We start from the raw sequence: 20,237 nt of genomic DNA, 5'->3' as shown, positions 1-20,237 counted from the left end.
GCCCCAAACAGCCCCTGCCCAAGGACCGCTCAACCCTCCCTCGGGCGATGACACACAAAAGACATCTTGGCCATGGGTGCTGACGTCCCCCATCACCACCCAGACCTCCTGGCCCTTGGGCTCAGAGCCGCCCCCAAGTCCCAGTTCACAGCACAGGGGGCAGGACCTGCTTCTCCGCTCCCCGCCCCCTACCCTGGGCACAGACACAGGAACAGAGAACAGCTAGGAAAGGCAGTGGGGATATGGCAGGGTGAGTACAGTATCCAGAGGGTCGCCGGACAGGAGACAAAGGGCTGAGTCTGAGCCAGGAGAGCGCAGGTGGCCCAACAGACAAAGCGGACTCGGACACCCTTGGCAAAGAAAGGGCTTTGCGCTTGTCAAACTGCCTCTGGCACCTGTTGCTCAGGGTGGGGAGCTGTGAGGTTCCACGGGGGCAGAGCCAGAGCCCAGAGGGCCTCAGCTGCCTGTGCCGATGGAGAAACCAGGGCCTGGAGCGTGGGTGAGGCCGCGGTGTGAGCCAACACTCATGCACGCACGTGACACAGCTCAGGGCTCCGCACCCTCTCACAGCCACCCCACAGAGGGAGAGGAGGCCCAGGCAGCACACAGTGCTCCTTCTCAGCCCCCCCTCCCACACAGGTCCGAAGAACTCAGGATGCAGGACAAGGGGACCCCACCAGGAATGATAGCACCCCCCCACTCCTACACAGGCCTGCAGGGCTCGGAGTGCAGGATGAGATGGGAGGGAGGGGACCCCTGATTCAGGACACTGGGGGGATGGGAGGGGAATGGGACCAGGACAAGGAAAGACCCCTTTGTCTGACAATGGAGGAGGCCACGACCCGGAGAGACATGGACAGACCTGCCAGGGCCAGTTCAGTGACGGCACACAGAGCTTTCTGTGTCGCACTCTGAATCAAGACAGCTGTGCACCTGCCTCTGGGATGCACACCTCTGCTCACAAGGAGGGATGCCCCCCTCAAAGACAGACAGACAGAGCACATACATGAAAAATGCAAAACAACCCTCCAGTGCTGGTCTTCCTTGGGCTCTGCATTATATTAAAGAGGTGGGCAGAACCCAGGGGGGCCTTCTCTTCCTGCCCCACCGCACCCTCCTCTTCCATCCTGGGAGAAGCCTGCTGGACACCCAGGGTGCGCCGTGGGAAGACCAGACAGACACGTGTGTATTCCTTGCTTCGGCTGGGATAAAACCCTACAGGGCACCTGATGTAAACTCCTGGTGGAGGCCCCAGTCCAAGGGGTTTGGGCCGGTGGCCTCCACCACGTCCCATGGCCTCTCGGGGTTGACAGGGTCCCATTTCCAAATGAGAAGACTGACTAGATGACCTCAGGTCCCTTTTGGCATCAGGACTCGAGCACTGGATGATTACACGACTCCACCTCCTCCCGACAATTTAAGTCAAATTAAAAGAAAACAGATCAGCAAACAGACACCACACCGCCTGCCTGCCCCGAATCCAGAAGTGCCGTCCGTGCAGCGCACAACAGCCCACTAGCCCCTGACAACACTGGCTGAGCCCTCCACCCCGAACCTTTACTAGCTTTGGTTGTGGTTTGTTGTAGCGACGTTTTTTCCTTGAATAAAATGTTGCGGGATCCCTGGGTGGCGCAGCGGTTTAGCGCCTACCTTTGGCCCAGGGCGCGATCCTGGAGACCCGGGATCGAATCCCACGTCGGGCTCCCAGTGCATGGAGCCTGCTTCTCCCTCTGCCTGTGTCTCTGCCTCTCTCTCTCTCTGTGTGACTATCATAAATTAAAAAAAAAAAAAAAAATGTTGCCCTCGGTGTTTGACATAAGAAAGGAAACACAGAGTGAGGGGGTCCGGCCTGACAGTAGCTCCTAGGGGCCAGGGCCTCACAGGGGCGGCAGGGCGCTCCTCTGCCTCCAAGGCCCTCTCCTGCTGGGCCTCCTGCCCACAGCGTGCGGCTGGGCCCCAGTGGCTGAGGGGACAGACTTCTGGAAACAACAGCTCCTCCAGAGCCACAGTCCCTTAGCTATAAGAATCCTGCCACCCCTCACTTTATTTGGCTTTGTGATGATCCCAGAACGTGGAGGAACTAATTATAATGGAGGAGCCAGCGCACAGCCCTGCTCTGAGCCAATCACATCACCTCCTCCCTCGGGAGACAACTGGCCCTGCCTCCCATTTACAGAGCAAAATAGCTCACCGTATAGTGGTGGAAGTTGCCAGCGCTGCTAATTATAAGAACGTGGCTCCTGGCGGGAATGCAGAGGGGTATCTTGTAAGTGGTACAGACAGAGTTTGGGAGGGGCCTGCTGTGCTCGGCTCCGCCAGATGTGGGGCAACGGGGGTATTTCTCAGGAGGAAGTGGGAATTGGGACCAGGGATTGCTTTCCCAAGGCGAGAAGGAAGAGCTGGGTTTCACTCTGCCATTTATCCTCTGGAATTGGGGCCAAGCAGCCCGGGAGACAGCAAACTGGCAAGACACGGTTTTATAACTCCTGAGTCATACACCTGCCACTCCAGCTTCCAGATGAGCATGTGCTCTGCTAGGTTCCTGCAAAGTCCTCCTCCAAGTGGACGCGGTGAAAGCTGTGCACTCAGAAGGCAAAGCCATGTGCCGTGGAGGCACGTCACGTGGCCCCTGTGGGATACTTCAGGCAAGAGAAGGTGGAGACCCTCCTCAGGGGCAGTGTACAGCCACAGCTTGAATGGGCCCCGGTCCAGCAAGTCCAGCGTCCTGGCCGGAGCACCGCAGCCCCGCATCAGGCGGCATGAGCTTCTGCAGCCGCCGTGGGCTATCACAGCACGGGCTCTGTGGCACCAGGAGCTTACCCCTGCTGTAGAGACAGGTTTGCTTCCTCTGAATACAGGGCAGGTGACAGCTAGGCTGAAGAGCTCAGGGAGTGGACACTGTCACATGTGGGTCACCCAACGTCTGTGCCCTTCCACATGGGTCTGATTTCATCTGGAGAAACACCTCGCCCCTCTGACCGCAGTCCCAGGGGGAAGATAAATCCAGGAGCCGGAGACCCCAGAACACTTCTACTCACCACTCAGTGTGGCCAACAGGAGCACAACCCACACTGAGCCTAGAAGACTCTCCGTCCTCAGAAGCAGGAATTCAAGGACAGAAGGAAGAGGGCCAGGGACCTAAATCCAGGTTACTCTGCATGTCAGGTCTTGTGTTCCAGACCTGCTGTGCACTGTGTGAGCACTCCACTCCTCTCCCCAGAAATCCCTTTGTGGATGAAGGTGGTCAGGACCGATCTCTAGAACCTCAGCAGATACATGGAGGGTCACAGATGGAGAGCAGGAAAGGAACAAGATGCACGCAGCAAACAGGGGAAGAGCCACAGAATTCCACAACTGGTTAGGACCCCAGAGACCACTGTGTTCAGTGCCTTCACTTTACACATACATGCACACAGGCACACATATGTGCACCCATGCATTCATGCACATGCTCACACATGTGTGCACACACTCGCATGTGCACACACACATGTACCAGTGCATGCCCACGCTCACACATGCCCACACATGCACACGCTCACACACACCCACACACATGTGCGCACACACACATACCCGTGCACACACGTGCACGCGGCCCAGGGAGGTACAGGGACTCTACACCACAGAGCAGTTTGTGGGAGAGTGCCATGTAGCAACAGCGCCAGCCCCTCTTCCAGGGCATGACTTTTGGGTCTAAAGCTACCAGGCAATGAGGGAAAAGGGTGTCGGGACAGAACCCGTTTCTCTGTGCTCAGCACATATGCTCTATTGGCCTCCGCTCAATCCTCGCACTCTCTCTAGAACCTCCAAGAACAATCATCCCGGGGTTAAGTCACGCTCCAGGAATGCCGCAGGGGCTCAAGGTGCCGCCGTGGCTCACTCGACCCCCAGTTCCAGACAGTGCTTCTGCAGGCGCCAGGAGGCCGCCCCCCACCTGGCACCACTGCCTGCTCCCACACTGGGGCCATCCCCAGGCCCTCCCTCCTCGCTAAGTGGCTGGTGTCAGCAGAAGCCCCTCCACCACCAGGACCCCCGCCCCGGGGCCTGCCCAGGGCCGGTGACAGCGAGGACAATGAAAGCTCTGTCAGGGGATCCCTGAGTGGCTCAGCGGTTTAGTGCCTGCCTTTGGCCCAGGGCGCGATCCTGGAGTCCTGGGATCGAGTCCCACGTCGGGCTCCCAGCATGGAGCCTGCTTCTCTCTCCTCCTGTGTCTCTGCCTCTCTCTGTGTGTCTATCATAAATAAATATATAAATAAATAAATAAATAAATAAATAAATAAATCTTTGAAGAAAAAAAAAAAGAAAGAAAGAAAGCTCTGTCAGGTTTCAGGCAGGCCCATGGGATTCGGGGGTCCTGCACCGTTTCCCAGCGAACATACAGGACGGAAGGGGAAGGGAAGTGGCATCTATCTGTTCAGAGCAGAACTGAGAAACAGTTGGCACAAACGTGTTCTCTCTGGCCCTGGTCTGCCTACAGCTGCCCGAAGCCTCCCCAGCTGGCAGTGCCTCGGGCAGTGGGGCTCGGTGTCCATGCGCACGTCCGGTCCCCCGCCGGCAGCCTCCCCAAGGGGCAGGTGACGCCGTGGGGCACCCTGGAGCCACTCCTGCTCGCGTGCTCAGGGTTCCCGTCCCGTCCGGCCTCACAGCTCCAGTTCCCGCTTCCTAAGCTCTGCCTTCTGCAGGGCTGGAATCGCTGGGCTGTCTCCAGGCCCGCAACCCCTGCAGTTGCGAATTCCTTTTCTCAATAAGCTCACAGAACACATTTAAATATTTTTTTTATGCAAGAGACAAATGTCTCTATTATATAGGGGACCATCTGGGCTGCTATAGCTAGCTGGCTATGTTGCTATCGGCTCTTTTTTTAGGGTTCATGAATCAGTTGCCAATACAAAAAAAAAAAAAAAAAAAGGAAGTCAGCTCCAAGATTCCACTTCCCTCCCCTGCATTTTCCCAGCGGGAAAGCTGTATCCCATTGTCCAAACGGACCCCACGAAGGCGCCAACAGCACAGGTACCTAAGGCTGAGGCCCTGGGAATGTCAGCCCCAAGTTCTCCTCGCCCTGGGGGAGGGAGGTGGCATCAGCTAACATCCCAGCCCCGGGGCCCTCCAGCTGGGCTAAGGAGTATTGTGCAGCCTCTGGCAGATCTAGGATACGTGCCAAGAAGAAGGAACAAAAGGAGGTCAAAAGCAAGAGAGGAGGAAGGGAAGAAGGAAGGAGGAAGGAGAGAGAGAGTGGTCAAGGCCTGGCAGCCCCTGATGCCAGGGACGCACCAGCCACGGCACACCTGCAGGCAGCAGAAGGCAGCTGAGCTTTGGGTGTCAGGTGGCCAAATCCTGGACAGAACATGTCCCTGGAGGGAGAGGGGCGGAATGTGGACTCGTGGTGTCCAGGCCCACAGTTCCTCCCGATGTAGGAAGACAGGAGGCCAGGGCGTCATTCACCCAGAAACGCACACACCTGCAGCTTTTACAGACACTGCAAAGGACTCGTTAGAGTCCATTCTGGCGGCATGGCACCAAGCCGCCCCCGCCGCGGGTAGCTCCGGGTACTGACCACCTGCACGCAGACCAGGCCCAGGCTCTCGGCCGCCAGCCTCTGGGCGTGGAGAGGCAGACAACAGCTGGGTGCACCTGTGACAACTGCCCCAAACCGTGCTGATGGCAAATGGGCACATGGGCACTCCCCACCTCCCACACCCGCCACCAACCCTGACCCCGGGGGGACAGAGAAAACAAATCCATCCTCCCCACGTGTCTGGCCAGGAAGGTGTGGGGTTCTCTCTGCCACAGATTGTTCTTGTGTTGGTAACTGTGCGCATGTGTGAGAGACACAGACAGAGGGCAATCGCACAGTTTACACATCTGGTTTGTTTTTTTTAAAAACTACTTTTGTGACTTAAGGCAGCTCCAAAGAGCTAGAGAATGAAGCCATCCTGTGAATCGCCCTGTAGGCTGACAGCCTCCTTGTCCCTGGCTCCTCCTGGTGCAGGTGACCACCCGGTCCTGTCCCCACCAGCCACCAGGGCAGTGCCAGCCTCTGGGCCTCTGCCCACGTGAGTTTGGAAAAGCAAATGTTTGATTGAACAACAATCCTTTCGTGAGATCCCTTGGCTTCTCACTCAGGAGCACTCCCCAATTCTCAGACCTGTTACCTGTTTCTGATGGAATCCTTTCCCTGGCAAAGCCACGAGCAGTGTCCAGTAAACCCTGCACAGGAGCCTTTTACAACTCTTGACAGCTGGGATTTGAAAAAATAGGCTATGACTACCTGACTCGCCTAAAAGACGTGAGGACCCCGGAAAAGCAGACCAGGTAGGTAAGCCCACAAGGACAACCAGGATGCTTGCGGCACTGCCGTGGTCCATCCTGAAGGAGGGCCGAGAGTGGTCACCAGTGGGGACAGAGGTCAAGGCAGAGCACAGAGCTGGCGCTGAGGACCCAGAGGTCATGCCTGTGAAAGTAGAGGAACCACAGACAGCAAACATAGAATTCCCCGCATTTCTGCTTCTGGGAATGCACGGGAACGGGGTCGGGGGCAGGGGGAGAGACAGGGCATCAGGGACCCCTACACGCCAGTTTTCACAGGGACAGCACATGGTGGACCCAGCTAAGGGAGAAACACGGATTATACATGCAATGGAACACTCTCCAACCCGAGCAGGTCACGAGGTTGGCACCTGCTTAGGTGCCACAGGGAGGAATCACTGAGCTCAGTGAAGTGTCCAGACCCAGGGGACAGCCAAGACTCACTCTGGAAGGTGCACAGAGCAGCCAGGTTCCCAGAGACGGGAAGTAGGATGGTGGAGCCAGGCTGGGGGAGGCGGCGGCCAGTGTTTCATGGGGACAGAGTTTCAGTGTGGGAGGGTGAGAAGATTCTGGAAGTGGACGGTGGGGGTGGCAGCACCGCAACATGAGTGTAATGCCACTGAAGCATACACTTAAAAATGGTTGGAAAACAGTAAATTTTAGGTGACATATATTCTACTACAATAAAAAAAAAAATGACAGATGGGATGCCTGGGTGGCTCAGTGGTTGAGCGTCTGCCTTTGGCTCAGGGTGTGATCCTGGGGTCCTGGGATCAAGTCCCACATCAGGCTCCGCGCAGAGAGTCTGCTTCTCCCTCTACCTATGTCTCTGCCTCTCTCTGTGTGTCTCTCAAGAATTTTTTAAATAAAACCTTTTTTAAAAAATTACAGTTAAAACACGAGGGGCATCAGGCAGAGCCTCAAGTAGAAACAGGCCAGGTGAGGTCCCTCTCCTGCTCAGGTAGTGAGGCTGACACAGTCCAGAACCAGAGAAACCTGGGTGTCTGTACAAGGCGGCCTGAGTCTGGGTCTGGGTCAGATGGTTACAAGAGGATGGGACTGGTCTACCCTGTCGGGCTCCATACCCCCAATGGGCACCTGCACCAGTTCGGGGTAAATGAAGACCAGAGAGTCCGTCCCCTCTGTGCCCACACGGCAGAGGCTCAGGCAGTGATGGGAGGCCCAGTTCTCAGAGCTCCAGCAGACAAGGTGGCCAGGCCTGTGATGCTGAGCCCTGGACGGTGAGACATCCCCGGCTGGTATGCCCCTCTGGCTGCTGGTGAGTCCCTGGGACTGTGCTGTGTCCACCTGTCTGGGAGCAGATGGGGCTGGGCCAGAGCACATGGCACCCACGAATTCCCTGGGAGCCAGTCACCACGGTCCCCAAAGCCACAGGCTCCCTCTTCTTTGAGGGGACTTCCAGATTCACAACCCAAACGAGGCTACAAAGAGGTGACTGTCAGACCTCGTGACCAGTCAGAGCCACCAACCACAGCTGCACTCCGCACCTGTTCGTGTCCTCCCAGGTTCCACGAATGCGTAACGGGGACAACAGCGCCTGCCTCCAACAGCAACTACATCATCGACAGCTGAGCTGTGCAGCCCGAGGTGTGCACTGACTCAGGGGCGCGTGTGAACAGGGGCTGAGGAGCCACACATGCTTTCCTGGGCGGCGGCAGTGAGCCAGTGAGCAGGCTTGACCATGGTCAAGACAGGGGCCGCAGGGTGAAGAACATGCAGAACTTAGATCCGTGAGGGAGAAAGAGTGAACACACATATCTGAACACCAAGGGGTGGGGGCATGAAATGGACACTGACCTCAGAGGTGAGGACACGCTGCCCTGGAACAGCCTCCAGCAGCCAACCCACATGGAGCCATCCTGTGAGCCGACCCCAGTCTTCAACCCCGTGCCCTCGGCAGGGTGCCCCTGTAAACATCCTAACGCCCAGGACCCTGTGCCCCCAGAAAAGTCGGCAGCTTCACTGGAGTCTAGCAGCTTAATCTTCATTTACGTATCTTTTTTAGTGTTTTTTGTTCAGGCTTTATTTTAGCACATGAGAATGTCTCATGCTTGCCTCTTCTGTGTCAAATTAAAAATATTTGCCAGCCTCGTTGTTTGGTTCCAGATTGGTATTCAGAGACCAATTCAGGATATAATTGCGCACATGGAGCTTTCCGTAACCTTTATGGGAATTAATCAGAGTCCAGGAGCCACGAAAAGCAGTCCCGGCAAGGCCTGGCTCGCCGTGTTGAGACGTAGAGGTCCTGCGAAAGGTCTCCAACAGTAACTACCTCCAACCCTGCAGATCTGGGTGCGCACCTGCCGTTCGACCTTGGTGCCATACCAGCAACGATGCAGCCCTTCTCTGCACGGACACAACCCCCCGTCCCTTCTGAGAACCATCCCTCCGCCAGAGGAGGAGCAACACAGAAGGAACCCGATCAGCGAAGATGTCAGGCCGGGACTTCAGGCTGGACTTATCTGAGCCCCAGGGGGGCTGTCTGCCATTGGGCATCACAGGATGGGAGGATGGTGCATTTCACAACCATCCCTGAGCATCCCACTGCCCACAGGTGGGGCTGCTGTCTCCAAGCATAAATCAGACACCTGCATCGCCCGTCAGACTTCAGACAGCAGCCTCTCCCAGACCTCTGCTGCGCAGAACCACAGACCAGGGCGGCGTGCCTCACCTGCACCCAGACTCATGTGCCCTGTCAAACATCTCCCCAACCCCAGGGGTGGGAGCCTGAGCTTGGACATGCTCCTAATGCCCAGGCAGGGCTCCTCAGGCCTCCAGTGGAGCCCAGGAACGTGCATTTTTAATAAGCACCCAGGTGACTGCTGTAACCAGCTAAGCCAGGGAAACCATCCACTGAGCAAGAGTCTGTGTGGGTCTTGGGTGGTCTAGTCGATTGCCCAGATCCTAGATGTGTGTTTTCTATACTCACTGGACTCTGGCCACAGTGACACACTGAGGCTACAAATGAGGGTGGCATTCCTGCCCTGGAAGCGCTCACAGTCCGAGAAAAGACTGCAGCACCGTGGGCAGGTCCCATGGTGGTGAGGACAGCAGGACCCAGGGGTAGGGCAGGCAGCCCCATACAAGGTCTACAGGGTTGGGGGTACAGCCCTTTGGGACAGGGCAGCTTCAGGTAAGTGAAGGCAGGGCAGGAAGAAGAGACAGGGAGGAACATAGAAACCGTGAGAGCAGCCACAAGGAGGGCATGGCCCAGAGCCTGGAGGTCATGGACAGGCCTCGGCTAAGCCCTGAATGGCACTGGAAGTCAGGCCACTGGAGCAGGGCCAAGAAGGGAGGCTCTAGGCCTGAACCCACGAGGAAACACTGACTGAAGTAAGGCAGATAAGGAACCAAAGTGGCAAAATGCTAACATTTGCTGATTCTGGATGATGGGAGCAGGAGGCTTTTCAGTCTTGGTCCTTTTCTGAACATTTGCTACAAGAATAAAAGAGGGAACGAACAGGGAAGCGAACAAGTCAATCTGCGAAGGAAGAGGCCGGCGGCCTGGGGAGGGCCCAGAACAAAGCAGCTGGCCCACGGGCTCAGAGACAGCAGGGACAGACCAGCAGAGGCGGTGGCTGAGCACACAGGGGCAAGGATGGGCGACGTCCCTGGGGAGCCCACAGGAGATTCTGAGTCTGAGGAGGAAGGGGAAGTGTGCTGGTGGAATGTGAAGCTCAGAGATGGCCAGGGTGCCCAGGTGTCCCTGCCAATAACTCTACCTTCTCTGTCAGCTGGCAGTGAAGTCTGAGAGGGTAGGGGGCCCCGGGGACTCTGGGGAAATGCCAGAGATCTGGAACAGTATCAACAGAGCTGAAAGAACCAGCCGGATCATGCTGGGGGGTCAGGGGATGGAACTGAGGCCTGCAAAGGCTGAGCCCAGACTCGCTGGCTCCAGCAGCCCTGAACCAGGAAGGCAGCAGCCAGGGGCCAGTGGGTCCCCAGGGGACCGTGGGGAAAAGGGACTCAGAGCAGTGGTGAGAGGCGGCTGGAGGTCGATGGGGGGTCAGGTGGCACAGGGTGGAACACGGGGTCATGACCGGGGGCAGCAGGATGCACGAGAGCCCTATCCTTCACCCCAGAAAGGGGGGAGATCCAGAGGGGGCGTATGACTATGACAGAGCCAGGCCCTGGCAGGACCCCCAGGGAGTGGCCAACAGGAGGCAGACAACAGCCCAGGTACAGCTGGCAAGGGCGCTACCCACCAGCACATTTCTAGGAGAGCGGGGCACCAGGGGAACTGGTTTACAGACCTACTGGGAGGGAGGGTAGCAGAAAGCAAGTGCAGAGGAGACCCTGTGCAGAGCCACGGGCAGGGTGGGGGTTCTGGATGCAAGTCAAGAGAGGTTCTAGGCCCCGTGATTCAGGAAGGGACTCTGCCCCCCTGGGCGGTACAGGTAGCTGCTGCCATTGCCTGGCAGAGGCTTCGTACCGGTCTCTGCCTTTACAGTTCCTTCAGGCATTCTAATGCCAAAGCCAAATATCATGGTGGCCCCGCAGCATCCTACCCCAAGCAGGCCCAGAGCCTCACCAGGCAGCGGGTGGGGGCCGGTGCCTGCTTGCTGTACAGGAGCCCTGAATTCCACATCCTCAGTCTGCTCTCCTGCAGGACCATGGTGGAAATGCCATGCCCTCGAAGCTGCCCCCTGCAGGGGTCATCCTGGGAGACCGCCAGCCAAGAACTGAGCGCCAGCGCCAGCCAGGTGGCCTGACATCATGACTTGCAGGAGGCATGGTCTCTGGGAACAGCTGGCACTTGTCCCCAGGCTGTACCCCTGCAGGAGAGCCAGCTCCAGCATCATCGAGGTGGGCCCCACAGCCCTGGTAATGGCCAGCCTTCTTGTAATAGCAACAGGTGCCAGTACAGCAGAAACAATCATGCCCTAAACACCCAGGGAGCTGTCCCTGGGAAGTAGCCAGAAGCCAAATCAGACATGAGTTACCATGTTAGCCAGAAGCATGTCAAGCCAAAAGGGAACAAGAAAGTATCCTCCAAGCATTTACTGAGCCCCTGTACAAGCACCATCCCCAGCTCTGGAGAAATGACCTAAAAAGGTGGCTGCTCTCACAGAGCTTCCTTCCACACGAGCCACGGAGGGTGCAGAAGGCGGGGGCACCCGAAGGCCGCAGCTGCAGACGCCACATTGGACATGGGGATGCCAGTGGGGACAGGGTGTCCCAGATGGAAGGAACAGTGTAGACCAAGCATAGCTGACAGCTCAGTGCTGTCTGCTGAGCAGACTGTCCATGGATCAGGGTCTTCCGAAGATGGGTTGGTGTCAACCCCAGGCAGCCCAGCGTCTCACATTAACTATGTTTTCTTTCCAGATGGATGACCAGAGGAACTGAGAGGTCCCCAAGGTCCCCAGGGTGGGATCTGTGACAGGCTGGAGCTGGCGGTGAAGCTCAGCCAGGACGACATCCTGCCCAGCAAAACTGCCTCTCTGTAAATAAATATGTGTCGCATCATCTGTCGGGGCCCATCTAGTCCTCCCGCAGCACACGGCACCGCTATGCGTCCAAAGACATACAATCAGGAACTCATCTTACTCGTATGTTGTCAGATCTCACAGGTCTTAAAAGTGACTCTAGGTATTAAAACAAACAAACAAACAAACAAACAAACAAAAAAAAAACTTTGAAAGCTAAAAACCTGAAATGAATCTTTGATCTTTTCAAAGAATGGTTTCATCTGTATTTATATAAATGTGACAGTCTGCAAAAGGCCTGCAAAAGGCCCGAGCAAGCTGGGGCTGAGAGCGTTCTTGCCAGTAAACACTGTTCATTTCATATTGGCTGGAAATAGAAATCACTGCACATCTGAAGCTCTTTGGAACACCTTTTTCCCTTCTAAACATCCATATGCAATTTTTAAAAATATACAAATACATGGTGTTGGAAAAAGAAACACACAAATCATTTCTGGAGGATGTGATTAATGGTGATTTTTTTTCCATATATGTCCGAAAAATTTTCAAATTTTTCAGCAAGGAACCTGTATCATTTTAGAAGCAAAAAACCTAATTTTTTTAAAGAATAAAATAGAGGTGCCTGCGTGGTTCAGTCAGTTAAGCATCTGCTTTGGTTCAGGTCACGATCTCAGGGTCCTGGGATCAAACACCACACCAGGGGTCCCTGCTCAGCCAGGGAGCATGCATCTTCTCTGCTCCTCCCCCCACTCATTCTCTCTCTCTCTCTCTCTCAAATAAATAAAATCTTTAAAATAAAATTGAAAAATAAATAATGAAATAGAATCTCCTCTTTTTAAAAAGTATAGGTAGTATGTTAGAGGTCTTTGTTGTTATAACTCCAATCAGAAATTCCAGCCCAAAATATTTTATTTATATGGAGAAAGATAATCCTCTGCATAAAAACATTATCTACTATTATCAAAATTAAACAAGCCAAAATAGTAAGTAGATTTAGAAAGAAGACATGGCCACACCAGGCTCACTCAGTTCAAATCCCAGCTCCAGCACACGCGGCTGTGAAACCTCAAGCAAGTTTCATAGCCTCTCTGATCCACAGTTCCCCAATCTGTAAAAACGTCATCGGTGAGGAGTGAAGGATGGCTAGGGCAGTAAGGCCATGTGCCTGAAGGCATGCAAAGCCACACACACACACACACACACACACACACACCCCAAGCAAAAAACAAACCCTCACGTTTATTCTGCATGTTCCAAATGTGGCAAATGGTGGCTGATATAAAATTAATCGGTAATTCAAAATGTTTTCATTTGAAAACAGATGCAAATAAATTTTCCAAGTAAAACATGAGACTTGAAAGCAATGTGCTTATGGCCACATCCACCCTTTCTCCCGGGGCCTCCGGGGGAAGTGAGCATCTGACAGGTCCTCCGAAGTGCCTAGAACTGGCCTGCTGTGCACGCTCAGTAGGTAGTAGCTAGTAGTATCACCACCAAGAAGGTGTGTACCATTGAGTAAGAAAAGGACAACAGAACCAGCAAAACGGCAACAGAGCCAGCTTTCTAACTGGAGGGTATTGCTAAGTGCCCAATCCACTCCCGGGGATGTTAACATATGCTAAGCAATCGATATGGCTTATCAGATCAAAAAATATATAAGAAAGATAAGAAGCCAGAAAGAAAGCAAACACACAGCCTAACGTAGAACCAGCTCTCCTAAATTTCTGTGGAAGTCATTACCACTGAATGCGCAACACCCACACATACAACATGTGCATTGATTCCCCTTTTCAACGTTCAAGAGCCAAATCAACGTGGGGAGGCTTTAGGCTGTTTGATTCCGAGACAGGGAGAAGGAAAAGACGCAGGAAAGAACAAGAGGCTGGAGACTTGGCAACACTCGTTGTAATCTGAATTCAAAGAGCTGTTCTTTTTATTATTAGAAACTGGCATCTTGCCCCCCCTCCCAACTGGGAACCGGGTCAGGACCTGGTGGCATCCGACTACCCCCTGGACACAGGGGTGTGGGCTGGGAACTCCTAGGGGACGCCAACAGGGGATCACCCCAGCAGCCAGCTTTGATTCAGGAATCTATTAGTCAACCAGATGCACATGCCGTCCATTTAATTACCCTGCTCCTGAATTATTTATTATCTTCCCCTGAGTGAGAGGAAATTATTCTTGCTGGTTACCTGCTCTGCTCCAGGGGCCTGTTCAGAGAACCCCAGTGCTGATGGTTTGGTGGAGCTCTCTGGTACCTGCCACCCTCTGGCCAACACGAGAACATAAAGAAACAGCAAGCAAAGTATTTCTGAAAAAGGGAGTCATTAGCCTTCTAGAATGCAAATAACTCCCCAAATCTGGGGAAACACAGAAAGCTCCTTTGAAACACATGAGCAGGTATGTGCTGTCCTGTTTGGGTGTGATCTGTCCTGCACCCCTATTTTTTCTAAATTTGGTAAAGTTTCCTTCTCCCTTAACAACTGTCAACAACTCCTAGGCTCCTTTCCGCAGACAGAATCATACCCAGAATCCCGGGGCAGAGGAGGAGAGGCTGCAAATCCCATATGCAATCTGTAAAAAAAGTATCACTTTTCACTGTCCAGATTTTTGATCAGCCAGGAAATTCCTGTGTCTGAATCCCTTCTCCACCCGCCCCCATTTCTAAACCGACCGATTCACAGACTTGCAGCATCTAGACACAAGGGGAAGCCTGGGGACCACCCAGGTCAGCTCTCACTTGGGGACGTGGAACGAAGCCCAGCCAGCCCAGCCAGCGTCGTGCCTGCTGCCAGGCACCCTCTCCTGGCTCCCAGAGCGCCTCTAAGAGGACCTTTAGTTCTATCTTAAGATAAGCCCTCTCGCTCCAGAAACCGCTCCTACAGAACACCAGCATCCGATCCACACGGCAACTCTGCTTTCCATCTGCTTTCTGGGCCTCTGCCCCTGTGGGCACGCTCTATAGGGCTCTCGGAACAGGGGTCTCCTGGAATTTACCCAGGGTCCCTCCATAGCCCAGGACGCTCTGGGCGGGGACGCTGCGCCGAGGGCTCCCTCTGGAACTCTCCACCTCAGCCATTCTTCCTCCACCAGCTCCTGGCTGGCGAGGGCAGGGGTCCCTGAGAGCGCTGGGCTTGCCAACTGTGCACCGTGTTTGCACTGCGGCCACCCCCTCCACTATGTACAACAGCTCCAGGTCCCAGACCCTCCCCATACCTGCAGAACCAGGACCCGCCTCCACTGCCCCCAGCCGGAGCCACCCCGGAGGGCGCGGGCCGCTCGGGGCGGGGAGTCCGCTACCGGTGGGGGGTCCTGCAGGCGCTGGGCGGCTGGGCGCCCTGGAGGGCAGCGGGGGACTGGGAATCCGGTCGCCCACAAGGGCCTCTCTCCGCGGGACAGGTGACCCCGGTGTCTGGTCTCTCCCTCCCCTCGCGGCCTGCCTCGCACCCTGTTCCACAGCGCTCCCATCATGTCTCCGCTTTGTCTCCAAAAGTGTCTAACCGCAGCCCACCACAGAGCTGACATTTTCAGTGTTTAGTTGTTACAGTTACTTGACTAACTGCGGGGCCGACAGAGGCGCGGCTCCCGGCTCCCGCGGGCAGGAGGCGCAGGGCTGGTGGGCGTGCCGCTGTGCGCCCGGGCCCCGCAGGGGGACCAGCAGGGGGACCAGCAGGGGGACCAGCAGGGGGACCAGCGCCGGCACCAGCGCCGGGACCAGCACCAGGGCAAGCGCCGGGACCAGCACCCGGACCAGCACCGGGACCAGCGCCGGGACCAGCGCCGGGACCGGCGGCGGGACCAGCGCCGGCACCAGCGCCGGGACCAGCACCAGGGCAAGCGCCGGGACCAGCACCCGGACCAGCACCGGGACCAGCGGCGGGACCAGCGCCGGGACCAGCGGCGGGACCAGCACCGGGGCAAGCACCGGGACCAGCACCCGGACCAGCACCCGGACCAGCGCCCGGACCAGCGGCGGGACCAGCGCCGGGACCAGCACCGGGACCAGCACCGGGACCAGCGCCCGGACCAGCGGCGGGACCAGCGGCAGGACCAGCACCGGGACCAGCGCCCGGACCAGCGGCGGGACCAGCACCGGGACCAGCACCGGGACCAGCGGCGGGACCAGCGCCGGGACCAGCACCGGGACCAGCGGCGGGACCAGCACCCGGACCAGCGGCGGGACCAGCGGCAGGACCAGCACCGGGGCAAGCACCGGGACCAGCACCCGGACCAGCACCCGGACCAGCACCCGGACCAGCACCGGGACCAGCGCCCGGACCAGCGGCGGGACCAGCGCCCGGACCAGCACCGGGACCAGCGCCCGGACCAGCGCCGGGACCAGCGGCGGGGCCAGCACCGGGACCAGCACCGGGACCAGCGGCGGGACCAGCGCCGGGACCAGCACCGGGACCAGCGGCGGGACCAGCGCCCGGACCAGCGGCGGGACCAGCGGCAGGACCAGCACCGGGGCAAGCACCGGGACCAGCACCAGGACCAGCACCCGGACCAGCGCCGGGACCAGCGCCGGGGCCAGCTGTCCCTCTGCCCCCGCCAGCAGCCCGGCTCCGATGCCGCCAACCATCCCCCCCGGGACGGGGCCGGCAGAGTCCAGCCCGCAGCTGCGCCGCTCGCGGAGCCTCGGGGACGCTTCAGAGAGACCGGGGAAGGGGTGGGCCGGGCGGTAGTAAGAGTTAGAAGCCGGTACCGCTTACTCACGTGCCAGATGGCGAAGAAGATGAGCGCGGCGCACAGCACCAGGGAGAGCATGTAGCAGAAAGCGGCGAAAGTGAAGGCCATGGCCAGCGGCGGGCCGCGCGCCCCAGCCCACACGCCGCGCCCTCGAGGACCGCACTCGCTCCGCGGCGGGGTCCGGTCCGGGTCCGGGTCCGGGCGGGGGGCTGGGAGCAGGCAGGCCCGCAGGGGAGCCCCGAGGGTCAGGGGCGGCCGGGACGCCAGCCCGCCCGCCGCCCGCCGCCCGCCGACCCCCGCCAAGCTGCTGGGGCGTCGCCGGCGGGAAGCGTCCCCAGATCGGGGAAACCAACGGGCGGGGAGCTCAGCCGCCGAGTGCAGCCGGAGAGGCCCGCGCCACGAGCGGCGGCGCCCAGGATCCCGGGGAAGGGCCGCTCCTCCCGGACCCCAGCGCCGCCGCCGCCGGCGAGCACAGTCCTGCGGGGGTCGGGGGGGCCGGGGCGCCGCGCGGGGACCCGATCTCCCCGGAGCCAGGCTGGACCCGGCGCGCACGGCTCGGCCCGGCGGCGCGGCGGCAGGTTCGAGGCCGGGAGCCGCGCCCGCCGCTCCACCTGCTGCTGCAGCCGCCGCCTCGGCCCCGGCGCTCCGCGAGCGCGCGCTCCCCGCCGGCAGAGCTGCAGCGGGGGCGCCGGCGCTGTGCGCGCCCGCCTCTCCCAGGACACCTGCGGCGGGCGGCGGGCGGCGGGCGGGCGGGGCCTGGGAGCTCGCGCGTCCGCGGAGGTGGGAGCTGCGGGGGGCGGGGAGGGGGACCGCGGCGGCGCCTGGAGGCCCGGCCTTGCCCCTGCGCCGCCCTCGCCGCCCCGCCGGACCCTCCCGTGCTCCGGTACTGGGTTAAGCCAGTGGACCGTCCAGAGCACCTGCTTTTGGAGTCAGACCCCGGCGCGCCAGTCTCTTAACCTTTTTACACCTCGGTTTGCTTATCTGAGAAAACTGGGGAAAGAGGACCGCCAATCCATGTCACGGGGTTAAATGGGAACCGAAGTCAGGAAGGGGCGCCAGGCCTAGCACTGGCTGCGCGGTCAGTAAACCGCAGGGTTGTACGCGCCCGCTTTGCCCCAGTGGCCCAGCGCCTTGGAAACGCACCATGCCTCCTGCGTCAGGGATCTCGGGTAGAGCGGGGAAGGGGGTCCGGTCTTTCCGGGGTCTTGGGAGCGGGTCTCAGAGCGCACGCGAAATAAACAGCTGTCGATGGTTCTGACCCTGGTGCCACCTGTGCGGCTCCCACCTGCGATTCCGGCCGTCCCCTGCGCCAGGACAGGACTGGGAGAGCTCTGCACACCCCTGGCCCAGGGGGCCCTCCTCCGTGCCTCGGCATTCTTGCAGAGGTCGTCCCCCCTCCACCTGGGACACTCCATGCTGCTCAGTGCGGAGTGCAGGAGCTAGATAGAGAAGTCTGGCGGCTGTTGACAGAGGGTCAGCATTTAATTGCCTCTGGGTCAGGACCTGGTAGCGCTCCCTGTTAGAAATTATCGACGATTTCAAGATCGAAGCCATAGAGCATTCATCCAGGTAGGATGCCCTTCTGACCAGAGGACCTTGGGCAACCATGGAGATTTTGCACCTGCAAATCCTCCCCACTCTGGGTTATACTCTTTATCACTTTCTCTCTTACTTGGATGTCTTCCAGTACAAATACTCCTTAAAAACAAACAAACAACAACAACAACAAAAATACGGAAATGAAAAAGGATGTAACAGACGCCAGAGTTGGCCACTCTTAGACACCACTGGCACCATGGTACCAGGCTGCTTCCGAGCTCTGTTTTTTGCTTTTCATTTTATAGCAATCACATCTCTATATCAGCCATTAAGGTTGTAATTATACCATATAAGTTTTGTGGCACCAAAACAATACGAAAATATCACAGGAAGATATAATCGTTCAAATATTTTGAGTTCCTTCAGGTTTGATCTATTGTCTTTTGCTTCTGCTGGTTCGTGCTTGCAGAGCCCTCACTCCTTCTACGTCCACTAAGTCTTTATTGTAAAAAAAAAAAAAAACATTTTTTTTAAGGCTCTTTGCAGAAATTTGAGGACTGAGATGATGTTTTCTCTCTCTAAAGAGGATTTTCTACATCTTTTACCAGGTGTTTGGGAACTCTAAACTCTGGCACTCTAGAATTGCCCTGCTCCAAACTCAGGGATTGAGATTTTCTGGGGTGACCAGTCTGTTTCAGGGCTAGTTTTCTCAGTTCTTTTTATTCACCAGTGGTCCTTCTAGATCCCCCGCCAAAGCAGGTGGTCATTAAGTCCCAAGCCCTGCTGGTCCTCGGACTTTGGCTTTTGCCCCAAGCCCTATGAAGCGCTAAATCTCCAACTCAGACTCTTACCCTTCCTCCAGATTAGCAAAGGCCCAGAAAGGCAAGACTGGCCCCCAATGCTAGGCACACCAGTCTGGATCCTGTCCACCCTCAAAACATGGCCCCAGTAATTCCTTACTCTCAAGCTAAGTCTTTGATGCTTTTAAGAAGAGTGTTTTTAGATTTTATTCAGCTTCTTAAATTGTATTTAGTGGGAGGGTTGGTCTGAATTATCTAGCTCAGTGTTACCAGAATCAGAATGTCTACATCAAAATAAAATGTCAAACAAAAACAATTGAACCCATCATCCTACCACTCTGACTTTCAAGGCTCCAAATATACCTTAGCCTCCATCTTTCTCGACCTTTCCCCAGCCCCGCTTTATCTTGTGTTATCAGTAGTAGAATCTCAGTAAATAAGAACCGCAGAATTAGTGTTTACTAATTCAACAAATGTTATTTAGTGGTTGGGGGCCCTGGGGGGACTCCCAAGATTCCAAGCCTAATTGGTGAGATTATAAATAACTCCTTCACGAGGGAGCCTTAGATGAGGGAGGAGGAGAAGAATTGCCTGTGACACAGCAGAGGAAAGCAAGGGAGAAAGTAACGAATGGATGCTGAGAGACCAACCTACATTGTTTCACCAACTGTAGACATTGAAAAGGAATTGTTTTGTTTTGGTTTTTTTTCCTAGCCACCATGCAGCCACAGGTAGACATGTGACACAGTTTGAGCTTAGAAGATATGTACTTCTTTTTGCCTGGAATGCAGACATGCTACCTGGAGGTACAGCAGCCATCTTGTAACAGTGAGGAAGAAATCAACACAGTAAGAATGGGAAAGCTAAAAAGATAGAGAGAGAAAGCACCATTAACAAGATAGAACCACCACACCAGCCCTGAACTTCTCTGATTTCTTATAGTGTGAGACAATAAAACTTCTGACTTTTTTAAGCCATGAAAGTAAGGAATTCTGTTACCTACAGGTAAACATGATTCTTAACTAATACCATGGTTTAATGTGTGTTTGGGGGGGTGTTTTCCTGATAGGAGAAGAAATCATATCATCAGTTCAGGGCTGGTGTAGCAGCTCCTTGACATTGTTTCAGCCCCCAGCTCCTTTTACCTTCCTAACTTGCTATCCTTAGCATGTGGATTTGGTTCTCACGGTCACGAGAAGGCTGCTGCATCTCCATCATGTTGTGGGCAGGACAAAAGAGCCCAAAGGTTTCAGCCCATGAAGCCATGTTTTTTGGGAGAGTAAAGGAAACTCTCCCCCGGAATCTGCTACCTTTGATTGGCCACAACTCTGACCTAGTTGTAAGTGAGTCTGAGAAGGTGAGTCTTTTCCTCTTCTGGCCTCTTTCAAATAGGCAAAGAAAAGAGGGTTTCGAGTGGACTTTGGGATATCCACATTTATTCCATGCCCGT

The 20,237-nt window shown here is 56.4% G+C and overlaps 1 protein-coding gene and 1 long non-coding RNA gene across 2 annotated transcripts in view; one reads left to right on the top strand and one right to left on the bottom strand.

Moving 5' to 3' along the window:
- Positions 1-16,681, bottom strand: part of CNIH3 (cornichon family AMPA receptor auxiliary protein 3) — a 98,860-nt gene extending 82,179 nt beyond the window's left edge. Inside the window, exon 1 of the mRNA XM_072830138.1 lies at positions 16,476-16,681. Within this exon, the coding sequence (XP_072686239.1) occupies positions 16,476-16,556 (81 nt within the window). The 5' untranslated portion in view covers positions 16,557-16,681. The remainder of the gene's footprint in view (positions 1-16,475) is intronic.
- On the top strand, positions 6,107-11,801 carry LOC140634699 (uncharacterized). Its single transcript, XR_012032087.1, has 2 exons — positions 6,107-6,315; positions 11,659-11,801. It is a non-coding gene; the product is annotated as an uncharacterized lncRNA (long non-coding RNA).
- Positions 16,682-20,237: the final 3,556 nt, after the last annotated feature.

The sequence above is a fragment of the Canis lupus genome, chromosome 6 (assembly GCF_048164855.1).
Source record: "Canis lupus baileyi chromosome 6, mCanLup2.hap1, whole genome shotgun sequence".
In the NCBI taxonomy this organism is placed as follows: Eukaryota; Metazoa; Chordata; class Mammalia; order Carnivora; family Canidae; genus Canis; species Canis lupus.
Note: the sequence above shows the minus strand (reverse complement) of the source record. Positions and strands in the feature narration are given on the sequence as shown.